The 24,802-nt window shown below is 44.9% G+C and overlaps 1 protein-coding gene across 1 annotated transcript in view; it reads left to right on the top strand.

Annotated features, from left to right (window-relative positions):
* ATP6V0D2 (ATPase H+ transporting V0 subunit d2) overlaps window positions 1-16,342 on the top strand; it is a 44,441-nt gene extending 28,099 nt beyond the window's left edge. Inside the window, exons 4-8 of the mRNA XM_040432116.1 lie at window positions 211-290; window positions 4,594-4,671; window positions 7,054-7,230; window positions 10,488-10,565; window positions 15,817-16,342. Coding sequence (XP_040288050.1) covers window positions 211-290; window positions 4,594-4,671; window positions 7,054-7,230; window positions 10,488-10,565; window positions 15,817-15,978 — 575 coding nt within the window. The 3' untranslated portion in view covers window positions 15,979-16,342. The remainder of the gene's footprint in view (window positions 1-210; window positions 291-4,593; window positions 4,672-7,053; window positions 7,231-10,487; window positions 10,566-15,816) is intronic.
* Window positions 16,343-24,802: the final 8,460 nt, after the last annotated feature.

Genomic DNA, 24,802 nt, shown 5'->3' with positions numbered 1-24,802 from the left:
CTATGCCGCTTTTTGTGTCATATACTGGCATAAAATGTAATAAAACTGCTGGTCCAATGGTGGCAAATATGGCTTGTGCAAAAATGTCTTCTATTGGTGCTTCTGTTGGGGTTTGGAAAGGAGAACTTATTTGTAGGCAAACTAAAAAGCTTTATCACTGCTGATGCCAGGCATGATACCATTGTCAAATTGTGTTTGCTTCATCTCTAGCTGACTTTTTCCAAGATTGCCTGTCAGAAAATGACATGGATGAGATGAATATTGAAATTATGCGGAACAAGCTGTACAAGGTATGGTCTACTGCACATGGACGGCGAGACACTAATTTCATATCTGCTGGAGACATGTAAATCAATAAACCTGTACTCTAAAGGGTCTTTCTATGTAGGTTACTACAATACAGACTCCAGGACATGATATGTATTGTTAAAGATGATTCAGCTTTAAAGTGTAACCGTAATTTTTTATTTTTTTTGTAATGTGTAGGGACAGTGATACTGACCAATTTTTTTTATATACTTTAATTACTGAAATGGTACATTTCTATTATAAAAATAGCTGTAAAGTGGCCCATTTTGTGCATTAGCAACATTCTCTGTCTTTTGTTTACTTAAAGGGGTATTCCCATCTTGGACATTGGGGGCATGTCACTAGGATATGCCCCCAATGTCTGATAGGTGTGGGTTCCACCTCTGGGACCTGCACTTATCCTTACAATGGAGCTCGCAAAGAGGGCGCACTGTTCTTGCACAGCCGCCCTTCATTCATTTCTATGAGAATGCCAAAAATAGCCGAGCCAGTAAGCCCCATAGAAGTGTATGGAGCAGCAGCTGCGCTTGCGCGGTGTGCTTACAATTCATTCAAATGGGACTTCCAAAAATAGCTGAGCGTGCCGCTCTGCTATTTTCTACACTCCCAAAGAAATTAATAGAGGGAGTCGCACATGTACAATGTGCCCTCCAGCACTTTGCGGGCTCTGTTCCATGTATAGGTGTGGGTCCCAGAGGTGGGACCTGTACCTATCAGATATTGGGGGCATATCCTAGAGATATGCCCTCAATGTCCAAGATGGGAATACCCCTTTACCGGCTGCTGCCCTCACTGCCTCTCTCTCGCTCTATGTATAGATATAAATGTGGAGAGCGGCAGTGAGGGCAGCAGCAGTCAGTGTGGAGCGCGTCTCCACAGCGAAGTAAGCAGAAGACAGAGGAGCGTTGCTAATGCACAAAATGGGCCACTTTAGAACTATTTTTCTAATAAAAATTTTATGATTCCAATAATTAAAGTATATTACAAAAATGGTCAGTATCACTGCCCCTACACATAAGAAAAATAAAAAAGAATGAAAGTTACACTTTAAAGGGAACGTTCCCATTTTTTAAGGCAAGATATTCTAGTATCAATGAACTAAGAGGAGCAAGGGCATGAAAGCAGTGCTAACATGGCATACAACATGGGAATAACGTAAATTAAGTAAAGCTCTCAATCCTACCAGTTCAAAAGGGTCTAAAGCTGGGCATGCATATTATACTAACGTTGGCCACACTGGATGATTTCGGCTGGACAGGCTGACCCTATCGTGTGTCTCAGATAATCTTCATTCAGGAGGTATCTTTGAAAACAAGATGTCTAATTCTTTGTCCTTTAAGAGAGACAAGACTCCTAAGGCTACTTTCACACTGGCGTTTCTGGGTCCGCTTGTGAGATCCGTTTCAGGGCTCTCACAAGCCGCCCAAAACGGATCAGTTTAGCCCCAATGCATTCTGAATGGATAAGGATCCGTTCAGAATGCATCAGTTTGCCTCCGTTCAGCCTCCATTCCGCTCTGGAGGCGGACACCAAAACGCTTTGGATGTCCGCCTGACGATGCGGAGCCAAACGGATCCGTCCTGACTTACAATGTAAGTCAATGGGGCAATTGAAAACGGATCCGCCTCCCATTGACTTTCAATGTAAGTCAAAACGGATCCGTTTGCATTATCGTGAACAAAAAAAAAATGTTTTTTCTATTTTTTTGTTCATGGTAATGCAAACGGATCCGTTCTGAACGGATACAAGCGTTTGCATTATAGGTGCGGATCCGTCTGTGCAGATACCAGACGGATCCGCACCTAACGCAGGTGTGAAAGTAGCCTTAGGTTGCTGATAGTGGCTTATTCCTCTCCCCACAATGAGAATACATATACACTCAGCTGAACTGAGCATGCATGTGATGTAGTGATGTAATCCAGGTACATTTTAAGATGGTTTGACCTACAATGTGCTCTTTTATGAGAAAAGTTTGACCATCTTGCTGTAAATATTCCAAGGAAAATCCTGTCCAGTGGCACGCCTAGGGTGTTTGGCATGGCAACCGGGGTGGGTCCTTTCTCTGGAACCCCCACCAATACTTAAAAAAAATGTTACCCCCTTACAGTAGTATTGCCCTCATTGTACAACCTTCACAGTAGTTTTGTCCAAATATGTGCCCTCTCATAGTAGTTATGCCCATATTTTGCCCCTTCAAGGTAGTTATGCCTTCACTGTACAACTTTCACAGTAGTTATGCCCACTTTGTGCCCCGTTAAAGTACTTATCCCTTCATTGTGCCCCCTTCACAGTTGTAATGCCCTCTTTGTGCCTCCCTCACAGTAGTTATGCCCTCGCTGTGCCCATTTCAAAGTAGTAATGCCCTATCTGTGCCCCTTCACAGTTGTTATGCCCTCTCTGTGCCCCTTCAGAGTATTTATGCCCTCACTGTGCCCCCATAACAGTGATAATGTCCTCTGTGCCCCTTCATAGTAATAATGGCCACTCAGTGCCTCATAACAGTTATGTCCACCCACTTTACAAGAGTAATGCTCTCTGTGCCTCCTTCACAATAGTAATGCCATCTGTGCTCCCTTCATAGTAGTAATGCCCATTGTGCACCTTCATTATAGTAATGCCCATTGTTCCCCCTTAATAGTAGTAATGTCCATTGTGCCCCTTTATAGTAATAATGCCCACTGTGCCTCCTTCACAGTAGTAATGCCCATTGTGCCCACTTCATAGTTATAATGCCCATTGTATTCCATTTATTGTAGTAATGCCCATTGTGCCCCCCCAACACTAGTAATGCCCTATGTAGTAGTATCGCCCTCTGTGCTCCCTTTGTAGTAGTATTGCACTCTGTGCACCTTTGTAGTAGTAATGCCCTCTGTGCCCCTTTGTAGTAATTTTGCCCTCTGTGCCCTATCCATGGTAGAAATACCCTCTGTGCCCCCACCATGGTAGAAAAAAAAACACAGTACCTACTCACAGGGCCGGTGCAAAGATTTTTGCCATCTTTTTGCCCGCTACCACCACCACCAGAACTCTGTGGGGGTGATGTCACATTTCTCCCTCTCCATGTCACATCACCCCCTCCTTTTTACATCACCCCCTTTGTGTAACAATTCTTTCCCCCATGTCACATCACCCCCCATGTCACATTTCTCCCCCTCAATGTCACATTTCACCCCCCCATGTCACATCACCCCCTCCATGTCACATTTCTCCCCCACCATGGCACATTTCCCCCCTCCCATGTTACCCCCCCTCTATTAATGTTGTGTAAAAAACATTATGCTCACCTGGCCCTGGTCCCGTCTGCAGCAGCTCCCCTTCTTCTCTGTGTGGTCCTGTATCTTCTCTCTGGGCTCCCGACAAGTTTGAGGACCTTTCCCACTCAGCCAATCAGTGGCCGCAGCTGTGTCACGTATCAGGCCAGTGATTGGCTCAGCGGGAAATCACTGGCTTGACACGTGACACAGCTGCGGCCACTGATTGGCTGAGTGGGAAAGGTCCTCAAACTTGTCAGGAGCCCAGAGAGAAGATACCAGAACCACACAGAGGAGAACAGTCTTCTCTCCCCTACAGGCACAGATCGCTCTGCAGCACTTATGCAGATTTCTGGGCTGCAGGCTCCACCCACAGAGGCCGTCAGTGCAATCTGTGCCTGCAGGCTGAATGGTGGAGCGGGGAGAAGTCTTCCTGCTTCACCATTCAGTGCGCAGGGAGCTGAGTGACAGGACCACAGCTCCCTGTGCTCCTGCAATGAACGCTTCCATCTATATTGACGGAAGCGTTCATTGCTTCTAGCCGGATCTGGCACCCAGGGCGGAGCACCCCCCCCCCCCCCCTGGGCACGCCACTGATCCTGTCTCCACCTTTATATAGGGTGTTCTCTAAGATGGTCCATCATAAGGATAGGACATCAGTGTATGACCAACCAAAAACAGTGGTTGGTCATACACTGATCCAGTATCCAATATAGTAAAGTCGTACACAGGTGCAGTTTCGGGGACTGCAGCTGAGCCTATTTCAGTGGCTAAGCGCTGCTGCCCCTTCGTTCTGCTGACTGGTGGAGGTCTTGGGGTAGTATAGCTTAATCAATGTAAAATCCCAGTGGAAAACAATAAATAAAACTCTGTAATAGCACAATGGGCTGGACAGAAAGACAGCCCCAGTCTGGGTTCAGCCGTAAATACATCGATTTTTGGGTGCAAATGAAAGCAGAAAATAATGATGCTTTATGACATTCTATGACGGCATTCCCTGTCCTCTACTGATCATCTCTGTTTTCTCTACCAGTCTTACCTCGAGGCTTTCTACAACTTATGCAAAACTCTAGGAGGAACGACCGAAGAAATAATGTGCCCAATTCTTGAGGTATAACATTATGAAATTAGTCTGATTTTCCATTTTCTAGATTTGTATAAAATTGTCATTTTAGACCCCTGTAAAGCTGGTCCAAATTAGAAGGTATCACACAGGGCACCACCCAATATAAAGCTGGCCCTATGGAAGATACTTTGCATCTTGGGCTGCCAGAGAGCAGGCAGAGATTTGTGCTGCATTTTGTAGCTTAGAGAGGACCTGTCACCTCTCGTCAGTTTTAGAAACTACTTGCATTCTCCATGTAATAACAATTCTGGAGCATCTATTCGTATGCCTCTATGATGTGCCATTCCTCTATTATTCCTGTTAGGACTTTACATATAAATGGCTGGCAGTCTGCAACAAAGGTACTGCTGGGTGTTACCAGTAGCGGGTGTGTCTGACTGTCCAATCAGTGCTGCTGTTGTCAGACTGTGCAGGGATACACCCCCAACTGGCAACACTCATCTGTACCTTTATCGCAAGCTGCTGACAATGAATTCATAAACGTCTAGTAGAAATAACAAAGGGATGGCAAAACACAGAGTCATAAGAATCGATGCTCCAGAATTATTAATACTTGGGGAATGAAAGTAGTTACTAAGACAGACATGTCCAGAGAAGCGACATGTCCATTTTAAATGTTAAAGGGGTTTTCTGAGAGCTTTTTTTTTTTTTTTACTAATGACGTATCCTCTGGATAGTATCTATCCTCTGTTTGAGAAGACACTGAAGCTTGCAGTAGCACTGCGTCCTTCTCTCGGCTCACCAAGCACAGCGCCGTACATTGTATAGCGGTTGTGTTTGGTATTGCAGCTTAGCCCTGTTCACTTCAATGGGGCTCAGCTGTACCTAGGCCATGTGACCGATGAATGTGAAGTGAAGGGTGGTGTTACTGCGAGTGCCGATGCCTTCTCAAACATCTGATCGGCATCCCGGGTGTTGGACCGCACCAATCAGATACTGATGACCTATCCACAGCATAGGTCATCAATAAAAATCCTCAAAATCCCTTTAATAAATTTGCCGGAAACTCGTTCCTGGCCCGCTCAATACCAACTACTTTTCTCACCACTTTTGTCAAGAGGAATGAAAAGTTGCTAATTATTGTGCAAATGTGAGGCGCGCCATAATCTGCAACTTTGTGTAGTAAATCACTTGCTACATTCTCCCCATAGTGTCCATAGGTAGCAGACAAGCCAGAAGAAGGCTACTTTCACACTGCCGCTTTGGTTTCCGTTTGTGAGATCCGTTCAGGGCTCTCACAAGCGCTCCAAAACGGATCAGTTTTGCCCTAATGCGTTCTGAATGGATAAGGATCCGATCAGAATGCATCAGTTTGTCTCCGATCAGTCTCCATTCCACTCTGGAGACGGACACCAAAACGCTGCCTGCGTCTGATGAAACTGAGCCAAACGGATCCGTTCTGACACACAATGTAAGTCAATGGAGACGGATCCGTTTTCACTGACACAATATGGCGCAATAGAAAACGTTCTGAACGGATGCAGGCGGTTGTATTATCGGTGCGGATCCGTCTGTGCAGATCCATGACGGCAGTGTGAAAGTAGCTGAAGTTGTATGGTAGTTTACAGAACCGACTGTGCTAGATATCAGCTGTTTGGATACATATTTGGCCATAGTGATGCAAATTAATAACTTGCATGAATCCACTCACTACCCTAAATGTGGAATAAACCTTAGTTTTTAGATACAGATTTCTTATGTTTGTAGGAAAGTAAGGCACCATGATATCGACATTTACTGTATATTCGGTTTCTTTGATCTTAAAGGGAATCTGTCACCACGGAAAACCCTCCTGAATTACTGAAGCTCAAAAGACACAAGGATTCAGGATATGTCATTTTTATCTTCCCTGCAGAAAGCCCACAGAGTCACTGCCCTGAAGCACTTAGGAGTCCCCTTCTTCAGGGCTCATGCACACAACCGTGGTTTCGATCCGCGCCCGTCGGATGCGGACCCATGCACTTCAATAGGGCTGCAAAAGATGCATCCGCACGTCTGTTCTGTCCGTCCGCAAAATTATAGAACATGTCCTATTCTTGTCCGCTTTATGGACAAGGATAGGACTGTTCTATTAGGGGCCGGCCATTCCATTCCGCAAAATGTGGAATGCACGTGGCCGGTATCCGTATATTGTGGATCCAAAATTTGCAAAACAACTAACGGTGGTCTGCATGAGCCCTTACATTGTAGACATTAGGAGTCCTTGGCATATGTTAGCATACAGTGCATGGATACGTTGTGGGCCTATTTCAGGGAAATGCAAGTTCATTTTTATCCAGCTATCAGTCCGTTTTTTGGGTGAGAAATTCCCTTTAAGTGTAACGTATGCAAATATCTGACAGCCAACTTTCTTACTCTCTTTGGCAGTTTGAAGCAGACAGACGAGCATTTATTATCACTATAAATTCATTTGGCACTGAGCTTAACAAAGAAGACAGAGAGACTTTGTACCCAACTTGTGGCAAACTGTACCCAGAGGGGCTGCGACTCCTCGCCAACGCAGAAGACTATGGCCAAGTGAAGAACACAGCAGAATACTACGCTGTATGTACAATCATAATGCGATCAGTGCGGGTTGTGGACAATCGAATACATATTATAATTCAACATAAGGCCTCATGCTCACAACTTTATCTCACAAGCTCTGCAACTCCTTTAAAGGGGTTATCTCACCTCAGACATTATGGGCATATCCTACCTCTGGGACCTGCACCTATCTTTAGAATACAGCCCGCGGCGCTCAGCTATTTTTGGCAGTCCCATTGAAAGGAATGGGAAGAGCCTTTGCTGCATTCTCTTCTATGGGGCTGACGGAAATAGTTGAACCGATGGCGGCCACGCATGCGGTCTCCATACTAAAGCTAGGTGCAGGTCCTACCTCTGTATGAAGTGGAGTGAGACAACCCCTTTAAGCTACTGATTGGCGGGGGTGCCGGGAACTGGAATCCACGCCGATCTGATACTGATCAGGTATCCCGAGGATAAGTAATCAGTATTAGGCTCCATTCACACGTCTGCAAAATGGGTCCGCATCCGTTCCGCAATTTTGCAGAACAGGTGCGGACCCATTCATTCTCTATGGGGACGGAATGGATGCGGACAGCACACAGTGTGCTGTCCGCATCCGCATTTGCGGAGCGCGGCCCCGATCTTTGGGTCCGCAGCTCAGCAAAAAGATAGAGCATGTCCTATTCTTGTCCGCAGCTGCGGACAAGAATAGGCATTTCTATAGGGGTGCCGGGCGGGTGTGTTGCGGATCCGCAATTTGCGGGTCCGCAACACACCACGAACGTGTGAATGGAGCCTTAAGCCACTGCACAACCTCTTTAAGAAATTGAAATCTCTAGTTTATTACAAGCTTAAAGGGGTTGTCCCAAGGGCTGGGGGTGTTGGATTAGTGGTGGTCCCACCACTGAAATACCCACCAATCACAAAAAAAGAAGTCCTGTGTCCCACACTACTGCTCCATTCATCTCTATGGAAGTGCACTGCGCTTGGCTATCTCTTTCAGCCCCATACAGAATGAACAGAGTAGCAATGTGCATTCCCAAGGGCTGCTCCACTCATAAGCTTTGGACAAAGGATCCCCGTTCTTGTAGTCAGTGGGGATCCCAACAGTCTAAACCCCACCAATCAGACCCTGATCCCCCACGCTATGGCTAGGGCAGTGATGGGCAAACTGCGGCTCTACAGCTGTTGTAAAACTACAAATCCCATCATGCCCTGCTGTAGGCAGACTTGGCATACTGGGAGTTGTAGTTTTACAACAGCTGGAGATCCGCAGTTTGCCCATCCCTGGGCTAGGGGATAAGAAGTTTTAATCTAGGGAGAACCCTTTCTAGGCATTGTGACCTACTCAGGACCTGTTAGGTCTACCAGTAAATCCAAAATTGTCCTTTGAAAATTGCACTGTTAACTGGCATTGGATACATCAAGCTCTTGCCAATAGTCTCAATTTTGTGCTGCATCGGCCACAAAATTGGACCAAAAAATGGTTTGTATTACAATTGACTTTTCTTAGCAGTTTTACCAGTAGGTGGGGTGGGCTTATGTAAATATGGAAACCTGCCTTTAAACACCATTCTCAAGATGGGTAGAGCTTCACCAATCAAATATTGATACACTACAAATGGTTATGGTGGAAAAACCACTTTAGGGTACTTTCACACTTGCGGCAGAGGATTCCGGCAGGCAGTTCCGTCGCCGGAACTGACGCAAATGGATGAATCTGTGAGACAGATCTGGATCCAGATCCGTCTCACAAATGCATTGAAATACCGGATCCGTCTCTCCGGTGTCATCCAGAAAAACGGATCCGGTATAAAAAAAATTGCGCAGAAAGCCGGATCCGTTTTGCCGGAACACTTAATGTCGGATCTGGCACTAATACACTTCAATGTAAATTAATGCCGGCATTCCGGCAAGTGTTCAGTATTTTTGGCTGCAGAGAAAACTGCAGCATGCAGCGTTATTTTCTCCGTCCAAAAAGCATAAAAGGGACTGAACTGATGTATCCTGATGGATCCTGAATGAAATGATATCCATTCAGAATGCATTAGGATAAAACTTTCCGGTATTGGGCCCCTAGGACGGAACTAAATACCGGAAAACTTTAACGCACATGTGAAAGTACCCTTAAGGCCTCTTTCAGACGGGCGTTGCGGGAAAAGGTGCGGGTGCGTTGAGGGAACATGCGCGATTTTTCAGAGCGAGTGCGAAACATTGTAATGCGTTTTGCACGCGCGTGAGAAAAATCGCGCATGTTTGGTACCCAAACCCGAACTTCTTCACAGAAGTTTGGGCTTGGGATCGGTGTTCTGTAGATTGTATTATTTTCCCTTTATAACATGGTTATAAGGGAAAATAATAGCATTCTGAATACAGAATGCATAATAAAATAGCGCTCGAGGGATTAAAAAAAAAATAATAATAATTTAACTCACCTTAATCCACTTGATCGAGCAGCCGGCATCTCTTCTGTCTTCTTTCTTTGCTGTGTGCAGGAACAGGACCTGTGGTGACGTCACTCCGGTCATCACATGGTCCATCACATGATCCATCACCATGGTAAAAGATCATGTGATAGACCATGTGATGACCGGAGTGACGTCACCACAGGTCCTGTTCCTGCACACAGCAAAGAAAGAAGACAGAAGAGAAGCCGGGCTGCGCGATCAAGCGGATTAAGCTGAGTTAAATTATTTATTTATTTATTTTAACCCCCCCAGCGCTATTTTACTATGCATTCTGTATTCAGAATGCTATTATTTTCCCTTATAACCATGTTATAAGGGAAAATAATAATGATCGGGTCTCCATCCCGATCGTCTCCTAGCAACCTTGCGTGAAAATCGCACCGCATCCGCACTTGCTTGCGGATGCTTGCGATTTTCACGCAACCCCATTCATTTCTATGGGGCCTGCGTTACGTTAAAAACGCACAAAATAGAGCATGCTGAGATTTTCACGCAATGCACAAGTGATGCGTGAAAATCACCGCTCATGTAAACAGCCCCATAGAAATGAATGGGTCGGGATTCAGTGCGGGTGCAATGCGTTCAACTCACGCATCGCATCCGCGCGGAATACTCGCCCGTGTGAAAGGGGCCTAAGGTTGTAATGTGTAACTGAGGTAGAAAATATTAACCTGAATGTGAGCCGATTTTGTATTTCTAGGAAAAAATTATAAACAGATCCAAAAGGAAGGAGTAATCTAAAGAAAACCTTTAGTCCTTCCCTCTCTTTGTATGCAGGTCTGGCTAAGCTGTTCTAATACTTTTAAAAAATAATGTTTTTTGCAGCAATACAGAGCATTGTTTGAAGGAGTTGGAAGTGGAAATGAAGAAAAGACATTAGAAGACAAGTTTTTTGAACATGAGGTAGGACATAAAGCAACAAAACGGCACTGTTTGGTTGTGTCATAAAAACATCCCCTGTCCATATGTCCTATTAGAGCATGTAGTGGTCATACAGGAGAGTTCCTCACCCGAGGCTGTTCTCTGTGGGCCAGAATGAAGAGCCGCTCTGTAAGGGTATGTTCACACTTAGCAGGAATGTTGTGGATTTTCTACAACGTGTGCAGCTGGCCTTAGAATGCAAATGGTGAGATTGGGGCAAACTAAGCCACAATAACTTTTGGTATTTGGAAACACAGAGAAATGCGCATGACAATCTACATGAACCGCACTGCCGTGTGCAGAACCCTGAGAGTGGGTCAAGTTCTGATGGACACAAGCTGTTCATGTAATCCGCCAGAGAAGCCAGGAGCCACGGTGGCTGAAACATGACAGGGTTGTTCTTCAACTTTTTTCCATTTACTGACACCAAACCGACATCTTGAAAACTGAGGAGTTAGCAAATGTTAGAAGACTGCAGAACAAAAAGGTAATAAATGAGTTGCATTTGTGTAAAACTGGAAAACCCCTTTAAAGGGAATCTGTCACTATCAATTTACCATTTTTTTTTTTCATGAATCCATGTTTAACAGAGTACCTTTTTTCCATCTGTCTTGTTCTTTTGATTGTGAGTCTTGTCATTTCTTAAAAAAATCGATTCTTATGATATGTAAATGACGCTGTAAGGAGCCCAGAGGGGCGTTCTTCTTTCTCCACGGTGCCCAGGAACGCCCCTCTGAAGTGCCGTGCCCGGCTGAATTTGAAAACTAATAACGCCTCCGAGTTCATCTAAATCGCCTCCCAGAGGCGCGGCTAAGTGCTCAACACCCCCCCTCATCAGCGCCGCGCTCTGTGGCAAACACCCCGATCCTCCTCTAGCCGGCATCCCAAATCCATTTTTTGAAGAAATGACAAGACTCACAATCAAAAGAACAAGACAGATGGAAAAAAGGTACTCTGTTAAACATGGATTCATGAAAAAAAAAATATGGTAAATTGCTAGTGACAGATTCCCTTTATTGGTCGCTCTGGTTTCAACAATCTTTACAGAAATCAATAGTACAGGTTAATATAAGAAAATTTGTAACAGATCAGAAAAAAATGCTTCTTCCCCCTCTTCCTAAACTAACATTTTCTTCTAAGGATATGTCTACATGTCGATTTTGGTCACGACACGTGTCGCTTGCTAATGTTGCGCCCAAGTATCGCAGTGTAGCAGAGCAGTTATAGGAATGGATGGGGTCACATGTTTGCTGCGATCATGACATGCGAATTTCATTCATTCCTATCAGCCCCACTATAATGTGATCTTTTTTGTCTTACAGCTGTCCTGGCCAAAATCATAGAAACATAGAATGTGTCGGCAGATAAGAACCATTTGGCCCATCTAGTCTGCCCAATATACTGAATACTATGGATAGCCCCCGGCCCTATCTTATATGAAGGATGGCCTTATGCCTATCCCATGCATGCTTAAACTCCTTCACTGTATTTGCAGCTTCCACTTCTGCAGGAAGGCTATTCCATGCATCCACTACTCTCTCAGTAAAGTAATACTTCCTGATATTACTTTTAAACCTTTGCCCCTCTAATTTAAAACTATGTCCTCTTGTAGCAGTTTTTCTTCTTTTAAATATTCTCTCCTCTTTTACCTTGTTGATTCCTTTTATGTATTTAAAAGTTTCTATCATATCCCCTCTGTCTCGTCTTTCTTCTAAGCTATACATGTTAAGGTCCTTTAATCTTTCCTGGTAAGTTTTATCCTGCAATCCATGTACCAGTTTAGTAGCTCTTCTCTGAACTCTCTCCAAAGTATCTATATCCTTCTGGAGATATGGTCTCCAGTACTGAGCACAATACTTCAAATGTGGTCTCATTAGTGCTCTGTAACCTCCCTCTTTCTACAGGTAATGCCTCTCCCTATACACCCAAGCATTCTGCTAGCATTTCCTGCTGCTCTATGACATTGTCTGCCTACTTTTAAGTCTTCTAAAATAATGACCCCTAAATCCCTTTCCTCAGATACTGAGGTTAGGACTGTATCACTGATTTTATATTCTGCTCTTGGGTTTTTACGTCCCAAGTGCATTATCTTGCACTTATCAACATTAAATTTTAGTTGCCAGATTTTTGACCATTCCTCTAGTTTTCCTAAATCCTTTTCCATTTGGTGTATCCCTCCAGGAACATCAACCCTGTTACAAATCTTTGTGTCATCAGCAAGAAAACACACCTTACCATCGAGGCCTTCTGCAATTTCGCTGATAAAGATATTAAACAATATAGGTCCCAGAACAGATCCCTGAGGTACCCCACTGGTAACAAGACCATGGTCTGAATATACTCCATTAACTACAACCCTCTGTTGTCTGTCCCTCAGCCACTGCCTAATCCATTCAACAATATGGGAGTCCACACACAAAGACTGCAATTTATTGATAAGCCTCCTATGTGGGACAGTATCAAAAGCCTTACTAAAATCCAGATAAGCGATGTCTACTGCACATCCTCCATCTATTATTTTAGTCACCCAATCAAAAAAATCTATATGATTAGTTTGACATGATCTCCCTGAAGTAAACCCATGCTGTTTTTCATCTTTCAATCCATGCGATTTTAGATGTTCCACAATCCTCTCCTTAAGTATGGTTTCCATTAATTTCCCCACTATTGATGTCAGGCTTACTGGCCTATAGTTGCCTGATTCCTCCCTACTACCTTTCTTGTGAATGGGCACAACATTTGCTAATTTCCAATCTTCTGGGACGACTCCTGTTGCCAGTGATTGGTTAAATAAATCTGTTAATGGTTTTGCTAGTTCACCGCTGAGCTCTTTTAATAGCTTTGGGTGTATCCCATCAGGCCCCTGTGACTTATTTGTATTAATTTAAGACAGCTGACTTAGAACCTCTTCCACTGTAAAGACACATGCATCAAAAGATTCATTAGTCTTCTTTCCTAACTGAGGTCCTTTTCCTTCATCTTCCTTTGTAAAAACTGAACAGAAGTATTCATTGAGGCAGTCAGCTAGTTCTTTATCTTCTTCCATATACCTTCCGTCTTTTGTTTTTAATTTGGTAATTCCTTGTTTTAGTTTCCTTTTTTCATTTATGTATCTGAAGAATGTCTTATCGCCTTTTTTCACTGACTGAGCTAATTTCTCTTCTGCCTGTGCTTTAGAAGTTCTTATAACTTGTTTGGTCTCTCTCTGCCTAATCTTATAAATTTGCCTGTCCTCTTTGTTTTTCTTTTTTTATAATTACTAAATGCTATCTTTTTGTTTTTAATGATTTTGGTCACTTCTGCTGAGTACCACAGTGGTCTCTTCCATTTTTTGCTTTTACTGACAAGCCTAATGCAATTTTCTGTTGTCTTTAATAGTGCCACTTTTAAGTAGTCCCATTTCTCCTGGACTCCATTGAAACTGTTCCAATCTGATAGGGACTCATATACCACTAATCTAATTTTAAAAAAGTCAGTTTTTCTAAAATATAAAACTTTAGTTTTTTTTGTGGTGTGACTCAGTCACTGCACTTATAGTAAACCACACTGACTGGTGATCACTAGATCCAAAGCTTTCCCCTACAGTAATACTAATATCAGATACCAAATTCCCATTTGTGAATACTAAATCTAAAATGGCCTCCTTCCGGGTTGGCTCCTCAACTACTTGCTGTAGAGATAATCCCAGTAGGGAATTTAGAATATCTGTACTCCTGGCAGAACTAGCTATTTTGGTTTTCCAGTTTACATCAGGAAGATTGAAGTCTCCCATAATGATAACTTCCCCCTTCAATGTAATTTTAGCTATTTCCTCAACTAGTAGATCATCTAATTCTTTGACTTGGCTAGGTGGTCTATATATAACACCTACACGAGTTACCTTATGATTATCAAGCTGCAAGGTAACCCAAACTGACTCTAAATTGTTCTCACTAACTTGTATCAAATTAGATTTTATGCTATCTTTCACATACAAGGCCACCCCTCCCCCTTCTTGCCTTCTCTGTCTTTCCTATATAGAGAGAACCCTGGTATTGTTATATCCCAGTCATTACTCCCATTGAACCATGTCTCAGTTCAATCGCTGTGTAGACGTACCCTAAGTCCATCTTGAGAGACAAGACAGACTGCCAACTTGGTGAAGGATCAAATTACATGCTGCCCATTAAAGGGAAGCTGTCATCAACTTTATGCTGACCTCACTGAGGATAGCATAAAATAGTGACAGAAATGCTGATTTCAGCGGTGTGTCACTCATGAGCTAAAAGTAAGTGGTTGCCGAGAACCTGCATCATAATCATTGCAGCCCAGGCCTTGAAAAGAGTCAAATCTACCTGAGAAAAATCATGGTTATTCATAATCTCCTGCACTTTCACCCATCTGCTGATGATTGGCGGTTCTCTCCTAGAGAGAAAGGGAGCAAACTCGGTAGAAGCCTGTTAATCATCAGCAGGTGGGCAGGGAGAGCAGGAATTCATGAATAACCATGACTCTTCTCAGGTGGCCGTGACTCTTTTCCAGGCCCAGTCTGCAATGATTGTGATGTTAGTTCTCGGCAGCCACTTACTTTTAACTTATAAATGACAGACCGCTGAAATCAACTCAACTGTCTCTACTTTATACTGCCGTTAGTATGGGCAGCATAAAATTTATGACAAGTTCCCTTTAAAGATTATGGAGAGGGGAGGGGTGAGGAGTGAGCTTAAGTGAGAGAAAAGACATTAAAAAAGAGCTTATTTAAAGGGGTTTTCTGACTTTTGATACTGATGACCTATCCTCTGGACAGGTCGTCAGTATCTGATCAATGGGAGTCCAACACCTGCGAACCCTGCTGGTCAGCTACTTGAAAAGGCTGCGGAGGCACGGATCAGAAGCCCGTGGAAGCGCTTCCGTGTGCTTTTTGGTCCGTGTCTCCGCACTTCAAATGATAGGGCATGTCCTATCTTTGCTGTATATTGCGGATTGTGGAACCATTCAAGTGAATGGGTCTGCGCTGCAATACGGGATTCACACAGCCAGTGCCAGTGCATTGCGGACCGCAGTTTCCGGTCCGCAGCACGGACACGGATAGCTAACATTCGTGTGAATGTACCCTTAGTCTGTGAAGGTTCTCATTCATCCAAGTCATGGTATATCAGTAGTAATAAGTGAGCAACAGGACTTCTTGTATTTTCTTCTTGAAGACGTTTCGCTAGTCATCCGACTGTATTGTTCTTTTTTTTTTTTTTTGCAGGTGCAAATGAACGTGCTGGCATTTAACAATCAGTTCCACTTTGGGGTCTTCTACGCCTATGTTAAATTAAAGGAGCAGGAATGTCGCAATGTCGTGTGGATCGCAGAATGCATTTCTCAAAGGCACCGAACTAAAATCAACAACTACATCCCCATTCTGTAAACCGCCCTTTCATCCATTATTATACTATTACATTTATAAAATGCCAAACTATGTAACTTCTGTAACATTATATAGAAAACATATTTACAGCCTGAACCAGCACATGGCAAAATGTATTATGCTTTATCATAATAGGCAAGAAGGTACTATTATAATAGTGACTGATACCAGCTAAAGGCCCGTCATGCAGGGAAACCCTGATTGGTAAAATATGTAAAGGCCGATATGGCTTTTTTTTTTTTTAATCCGGTAATCACATGTCCCACTCTCAAAGGTATCCTAGGCATCTGCTTACCAAATGGACCTACCCCTGAGCATGAATCATATTTCATACTAAGACAGAAGGAAAGGGGTGGGGTTCTGTCAGATTCCATATAAATCAATGGGGGAAAAAGTTGCACTGGATTCAATTGGAAGTATTGTTTCTACAGGAGAATATATCTGTATGTATGGCACCCAACTGGTCATACAGCATCATACTAGGGAGCCATATAGCCTCCGTGCACTGCCATACAGGATCCATGCTCTCCCCTGTGTACATGAGCCCTAAGGCTATTCAGATAGCAGTTGGATTTCTATATTTAAAGGGATTCTGTCACCACATTTTACCCCCTACAGTAAAACATAGCTACTTGTAGGTCTCCCTGAGCTGTATTAAATGATGCCCTTATTAACTAATAGTCTTGATCTATTTCTTTATAAAAATCGATTTTAGTGATATGCTAATGACTTACATAAGGTGCCCAAGGGGATGTCCTTTCATAACTTGGTGCCCAGCCGCACCCCTCGGTCCGGTGCCCAGCGCCGCCTTCCTCAGTCCAGCGCCACCTCTAATATAATAAATCAAGACTATTAGTTAATAAGGGCATCATTTAATACAGCTCAGGGAGACCTACAAGTAGCTATGTTTTACTGTAGGGGGTAAAATGTGGTGACAGAATCCCTTTAATGCTCATAAATAAAAGGGTTGTCTGGGAAAATAAAAGTTCTTTGGTCGACTGGCAAATGTGAATTAATAAAATTTACCAACATAGTTTAATTGTGAAAACTACACCAGTGACCAATTCAGAGACAGAGAATGGGGTCAGCTTAGCTAATGAACTGAGCTAGACAATCAGCCCCATCATCCTGACGCTGACACAGGGAGGGGAGTGGAGCGGTTAGCCTGTGTCGGAAAGAAGGCAGAAGAGGAGCTTCCCGGACCACGGGATTGGCACTAAAATTAGACCATCTGTCCAACTGAACCAACTCTACTAGAAACTTTTGATAATTTTCATTTTCTAAACAACCAAAGAACTTTTTGTGTCTTTGGGCAACCCTTTTAAAGAGATTTTTCACACAATACCAACCTATCCACAGAATAGGTGATAAGTATCTGAAATATCCCAGTGGTTGGACCACTACTAGACTACCAGAGGATGCTCAAGCTCAGTCTCTGAGCAGGCCCAAAAGGTCCAGGAGAAAAAATAAATAAATTTGGAGCCAATAACTTGGCAGTAGGGTCTATTTTTTTGATTCATAACCCAGACATTATTAATGATAGAGGGGTTGGGCCCTGAGAAAAATTTCCTCTGGTGGACCCAAAGAACCCCAGTACGACACTTCCCACCAATCTCGAGAACAAGGGTCCCATGACTGAGAAAATTATTACCATGCAAATCAGTAAGGTGGTGACACAATCTGAAACATTTTGGACGTCAGCGGAAGGACCGTCTTGTTGAGTGGACAGGGTCACATGAAAGGAGTTTGATCTACAGATAAAGACAACACAAATATGTGACTAAATTACAACCTAAACAGGCTGTACAAATTATGAATGACACCTACTTATTGTGGGCTAAACAATCCCGTTAAGGGTCCATTCACACGTTTGCACGGGTTAACACGGGTGCGGACCCATTCAGACACGGACAAGAAAAGGCAGTTTCATTATAATGCCGGCCATGTGCGGTCCGCAAAATGCACATGGCCAGTGTCCGTGTTTTGTGGATCCACAATTTGCGGACCGCAAAACACCTGCGGACGTGTGAATTGACCATTAGGCCTCATGCACACCACCGTAACCGTTTTGCAGCCCACAAATTGCGGATTTGCAAAACACGGATCCTGGCTATGTGCATACCGACAATTAATTTTTTACTTCTGTAGAATTGTCCTACCCTTGTCCACAAAACGGACAAGAATAAGACATGTCCTGTCTTTTTTTGCGGAACATACCGATGCGGATAGCACATGGTGAACTGTCTGCATCTTTTGCAGCCCCATTGAAATGAATGGGTCCGCATCCAATCGGCAAAAAATGCGGATCGGATGCGAACTGAAAATACAGTTGTGTGCATGAGGCCTAAGGTTTTGGAGCACAAATCTTATGTAATAAGTATAGCTACATCTTATTTTATGTGGTCCATCTGCTCCTCCACAGGGGTGTGTGTTGCAGAACCTCTCAATTTACTGTTAATATTACATCTGGTTTGGATTTTGTTAAAATTTGCTTCGTTTAATTAAAAATTCAATAAACCATCTGCAAATAGTGATAATATCTAATCATGGCTCTCATTCTGTAAGAGACTAGAATACAGTCTGTAACACTGAAGGCAAATCTACCTTGTAAATAATATATTTTCAACATCTATGTATCCTGTCAGTGAATGAGACCCTCTTTACATTTAGATGCTGCAAACCCAGGCATAGCTAGTCCTGATCTCAGCTGAGAAGTGGATGCACAGAGTAGCTGCACAAATGTGTGGGCCCCTGACATCAGTGGGCCCTAGTTGACGGTGCAGCTGAGCTCCCTGATGGAGGTACAACTGTTACCTGTATTTGCATCCTCAGGACATAGATATAATTGAAAACTATGGCACAGGTCTGGGTGGGTATGACCTACTTCTGCCGTCCGCTGTGCCCCACATCTCCCCATCAGTGACACATTGCTTCTCCTCCTCTTGTGTGTGGGTGGAGCTAATGTAGCGGACAAGGGAGGAAGAGACTGCAGGGCAGGGTTCAAATACAGTACAGCAGACGGGGAGGCTGAAGCAGATACCGGCTTTATTAAATAACTAAATATAAACGGCCGGAAAATCGGTTTAACATTATTGTGCCGATGCACCAGGTGTGCAATCGACAAATGACAAGAACACTGTTAACAAGTTTACACAGATTTACAGGAAGGGTAACTGATACGTGATATACTAAATGCGCTCAAACCACTAAACAGATAAAAAAATACAGGCTACTATTCTCTGATATTTTCCTGTCTGACCCCTGCTAACCGGCACATTTCTACAATGCTTTGACTAAGAAATCCTGTTCTATGCCCTATCGCAGATTAGCACCGATGCACACTCACAGTTCTGTAGGTAGCTGGGCAGAGATCAGTCATGTCACATTCTTCCACGAGGTAGCTGCTTGCCTTGGTCTGGTACGTGGGGGCAGGTGTCGCCTGGCTCCTGATACAGTCGTTTGCTTGTCCCAGCGCATTGTCTTTTCCTCTCTCTCTCTCTCTAGATTGCAGGTACAGGAATCCATATCAGTTCAGCTCTCCCAGGAGTCCCTGTCCTCTGCCACGGTCCTGCTAACCTATAGCACGTTAGGCAGGCCCCGTGTCCTGTCACAAGTCTCTCAATTGGACAACAGAACTCTTCTCAGAATCACTTTTTAGTCTCTGTGGCTCTGTCCAACAGCATCCTGTGTCCTAGCTCACATCAACCAGGAAGACACACTCCAGCCAAAGCCCGGAAGCTTGAAACTCCTTCTACATCCTCTGGGACAAACAACTTCATTTTTTTCTTACTCAAAGACACAGTGGCCTCTTGTGGCTGGAAGACGGCATAACAGTCTGTGTAAAATATTATCACTAGAAATGCAACTTGATAATTCTAGGGGCTGACCCTTACATGCCTCCCCACTTAAAGGTGGCCGTCCTCGGCCTTGCTATATAATCCATAAGGAAGGAATGGTTAATACAATTTCTAAACGGCAGTACAACATTGTCGACAATATATACAAGTGGACCAAATGAACTGATCGGCATTGTACCTGTTTGGTGGAACCCCTGCAGTAAGCCTACTGGATCTCTGACTCTCCCCACTGGGAGCTGCCAACCTGGAGTCATCAACTACAATAGGAGATTTGGATGTGGTCGAGGGTTCCTCCTCACTGCGTGTCGGTACTAGTTCTGTGGCAGGAGCTTCATCACCTACGGCCTGGGAACTTTCCTCATTGTTAAGAGCGGCCCACCAGTCTTCACTATCATTTCCATCGGAAATAATAAGTTCTGAGGACGGGACAGAAGGAGTTGTCCTCTGAGATGGTGTGGGATCTTCAGACTGGTATGGCTGTAGTATATTTCTATGTAGAGTCCTTGAGGCAAACTTCTCATTTTCAACCCGTACTTCGTAGACCGGACCATTGGGGTACACTCTCTTGATCACTTTGTATGGCTGTACTTCTCAACGCTCGCTCAACTTGCCTCTGGGATGTTTCTATCGCACCAGTACCCGGTTCCCAGGCTGCAACGGAACCTCCTGGATTGGAGGACGGTCAGTATGAGGTCTTTCTTGTAACTGCTGACCTGCTAACCGGCGGATGGTCTGGAGCCACTGATGGTGTTCTTTCACCCATGAGGTAGTCGATCATTCTATTAGGTCCTCTGGTTGTTCTAGTTCAATTCAACGATTTCCCGACCAGCTCTCCCGAACAGTAACTTGTATGGGGTGTAACCGGTGGTGGTGTGGACCCGACTATTGTAGGCCCAGACCAATTCAGGCAGATAGTGAGGCCAGTGTGTCTTCTTGTCTTCCTCTAGCGTCCTCAGCATTTGAAGCAGTGTCCGGTCAAAGCGATCACAGGCCCCATTCCCTTGGGGCTATATGGTGTTGTCCTGGATCTTTCAATGCCATACAGTCGGTGTAGCTCCTCCATCACTTTCCCCTGAAAACACGCTCCTTGATCCGAGTGATTCCGCTTCAGACACCCGTAGATCCGGATGAAGTCTTGACAGACAGCCCGAACTGTGGACTCAGCTGTCTAGTCCCGAGTTGGGGTGACCACTGCAAACTTGGAGAAGTGGTCAATCATAACCAGGCAGTATTGTGGACCTCTGGCTGATTGTCCCACGTGCAGATAGTCTATCATTAATACATCCAGCGGTTCTTTGGTCTGTATGGGCTGTAGGGGTGCCCTCTGTTCCGTGCTTTTAGTGAGTTCACACACTCGACACTGTCAGCAAACTTCCTCAACCGTGGCCTCCAGTCGTGGACAATATACATAACGCTGCAGCCACTGGTAGGTCTTGACTGGCCCGAAGTGAGCTCCGAATTCATGGGCCTCCTTGGCTATCTCCCGTGCCACGCTTCTGGGAATTACTTTCAACAATAGAAAGAAAAGAAGGTGGCTCCTCACCACTGTAGAAAAAAATTCACTCACTTTATTCCTCCATGAGTAAAAAAATACGGTTGGAGCATACATGCAGTAAATCACAGCAGGTGTAGCAGCGACGGCCATTTAGCGCTGGACTAGCGCTTCATCTGGCCACTGACATCAGCACACATCTGTGTGCTGACCTTTATACCTCAAGGCGTCTCATTGCCATGACGACAATGGGCGCTTACCTGAACAACACATGTTCCTAAAACAATACAAGTAGATGCATAATGTATCATTGCAAAATAAAATTAAACACACTTAAATTATTCCTGTCATTTAATCCTCCTGGGCCTAAGGCTGCTGTTCTCATAATCCATCTCGCTTCCTTTCGGAGAAGCGAGCGGTGCTTGTCACCGCCTTGGGGCATGTGTGTAACTAGCTCAATCCCTGAAAATGAGAGACTCCTAGTATCGCCCTCATGCTGCGTACGGACATGCTGAATGAGTCTGGGGCAACCTTTCCCCGTTCTAATAGAGTTGATGTGTTCTCTAAACCTTTCAAAGAGGGGTCGTATCGTCTTTCCTATATAAAAGGCTCCGCACTGGCACTGTATTATAAACACCACATAGTTACTCCTGCATGTAATAAAGTGAGGTACTTTGTATGACTCACCACCGAAACGCAGAAACTGACTATTGTACTTGCAAAAAGAACAACAGCCGCAGCGATAATTACCTACTGGCTTCCTATTGGACAACCAGTTGCCTGCTTTTAAACTTCGGACTTGGCTCCTCACTAACTTGTCCTTATTGGTGTGGCAACGCTTAAACATAATGAGGGGTCTGTATTCAGTAAGACCCTGCAAACCTTCCTCATTTTTAAGCATATCCCAATTATCTTGTATGACATGCTTAATTAAAATCCGCCACTGGGCTAAATTTGTGGGAATTCTGGGAATTACTACCTGCCACCTCGTCTCTAGATCAGCAGGCTGCTGCCACTTGCGGTACAAAACAGCTCTGTGAACTTCCAGTCTGTCCCATTGATGTAGAATGGACTTCATCTCGGCATCAAGGTCAGTCCTTTCTTCTCTGCCGGGTTTCCTTCTCTGGGTTACCCAGCCTTTCATCTGACGCAGTCCAAAGTCTTCATCTTGTATTCGGCCCCATTCTTTATTAGTTCTCCCTAATGTCTTGGGTAGATCACGGGCTTCCCCACTTGTCTGTACCGGAGTTTCAAAAGTAACCCTCGACAGACCATCAGCATTAGTGTTCTCTGTCGAGAAACCATACTTTGCAAGATGAGCTGGCCAACGTTGCTCCAAGGAATCCAGCATGGCAGTGTCCAGATGGGCCAGGGGGTTGTTGTCAGTCCGTACAAAGATCTTAGCTCATGTCAGATATCCCACAAACTTCTCAGTCATGGCCCACACCAGGGCAAGGAGTTCCAGCCAAAAGGAACTGTAGTTGTGGAAGTTTCGCTCCGTATCCCACAGGGACCTACTGGCATAGGCAATAACTCTTTCGTGTCCATCTTGTACCTACGACAGGACTGCCCCGAGTCTGTAGAGACTGCCATCAGCAGATAAGAGAAACGGTTTGTCAAAGTTGGCATAAGCCAAGATGAGGGCCAATGTCAGGGCTTCTTACAGGGCCTGGAAGGCCTCCTCCTGCTTCTGTCCCCAGGGAACACTTTTCCCCTTGGGTCTCCCAGCCGTTCCTCTCAGCAACTCATTCAGAGGGCCCGCTATCTTTGCGTAGTCTTTGATGAACCGCTGGTAGTACCCAGACATCTCTCCATCAGCCGCTGGAAGGTACCCGGGGCATTAGACAGCCCGAATGGCATCCTGTTGAATTTTAATAGTCCCATGGGGAGTATGAATGCTGTCTTTGCCCTGCCCTGCTCTTCCACCAGTACCTGCTAGTACCCGCTTGCTAGATCCAGGGTGGAGAAGTATTTTGCCCGTTCTAGTGCCATCAGAGACTCCTCGATGCAAGGCAGAGGGTATGAGTCTCGCGAGGTGCACGCATTCAACTGCCGGTAGTCCGCACAAAATCAAATAGTGCCGTCCTTCTTCTTGACAAGCACCACTGGGGCTGCCCAAGGGCTCTGGCTACCCCACACCATTCCGGAATCTATCATCTGTTTTAACAATGTCTTCACTGGTACAACTTGGGTGGAATTTGCCGATATCTCTCCCGAATTGGAGGAGTGTCCCCCGTCGGTATCTCATGCGGGATAGCATCTGTGCAGCCAAAGTCATCGTCATGGCAGGAAAACGCAGTCTGATTCTCCCACAGCATGGTTTTAACTGCTCGCAAGTGGTCCAAACTTAGAGCCTTCACATCTATCTCCATTTGGTCCAAGATGGTTCTCCCATTCCATTCTGGGGTTGGCGCCTCTTCTGCGCTGGCGGTAACTGCCAGGGTCTAAACAGCATCACCTACCGGAGCTAAAGTCACTTCTCTCCGACTCTGCACTTCTCCCCGATGTAGGTACACACTAGCCAGTTCTACTTCTGGCGTCAAGGAGACTTCTAGATGTCCCATATTCACGGCTCTTATGGATACTCGTCCATTCTGGACCACTGCCGGAAGTTTAACAGAGGTTCTGGGTGTCCAGACGGATCACTCCGACACCCTCTGGCGAAGTGTCCATAATTTCCACACCGCCAACACTGTGCCTCTTGACGGCCTTCTCTTTGCCTGCGTGCGGGAGGTGCCCTTAGAACTTGACTGGCTGGCCTCAGTGGAGGATATTGAGGAACTTGGTGGGAAGGTAAATTAGGGTGAGGATGTTCTGGTGTAGGAACCCACAGGGCCGCCTAATGGGTTTGTTTTTGGGCCGGATTGGCAGCCTCAGGGGTATAGCACGACCCCATCCGTCTTTCCATGTGCGTCAACTTCTCGTGCATAGCATTCAGGGAGCTCTGCAAGTCTTTTACCACCCTGACCAGGACCTCTTTGTTCGGTGTGGCGGTCTGGGTCCGTATCACTCCAGAGGCATAACTTTCTTCTCTGCTTCGTGCCACAGCCTCTGCCAATATTTGTCGAAAGGGTTAGGGTAGGGTCCACCCTGACTCGTTCCAGCAGGGCCTGTCTCAGGGCAGTGCTATAGAGCCCCAGAATGAATTGTTCCCGCAGTATCCGGTCTACGGGTCCCATGCCGATTACTCCGTCTGCCTCTTTTTTCTGTACCTCGGCCAATACTTCCTATAGAGCCGTCGCATATTGTGAGACCCCTTCGTCTTCCCGCTGAATCCGGTAAAATAACTTTGCCCGGAGGTGCACTGCACTAGCTGTTTCTCTGTATATTTCTTCTAGAAATCTCACGATCTCTTTCAACATATTGCGCGTGGCTTCTGGATGTAGGAAAACATTTCTTCGGGCCTCACCCTCTAGGACAGCCAAAGCGATTTCTGAGCTGACATTGTAAATCCTAGCAGCACTCTGTAACCTTG

Source organism: Bufo bufo, chromosome 5 (genome assembly GCF_905171765.1).
Source record: "Bufo bufo chromosome 5, aBufBuf1.1, whole genome shotgun sequence".
In the NCBI taxonomy this organism is placed as follows: Eukaryota; Metazoa; Chordata; class Amphibia; order Anura; family Bufonidae; genus Bufo; species Bufo bufo.
Note: the sequence above shows the minus strand (reverse complement) of the source record. Positions and strands in the feature narration are given on the sequence as shown.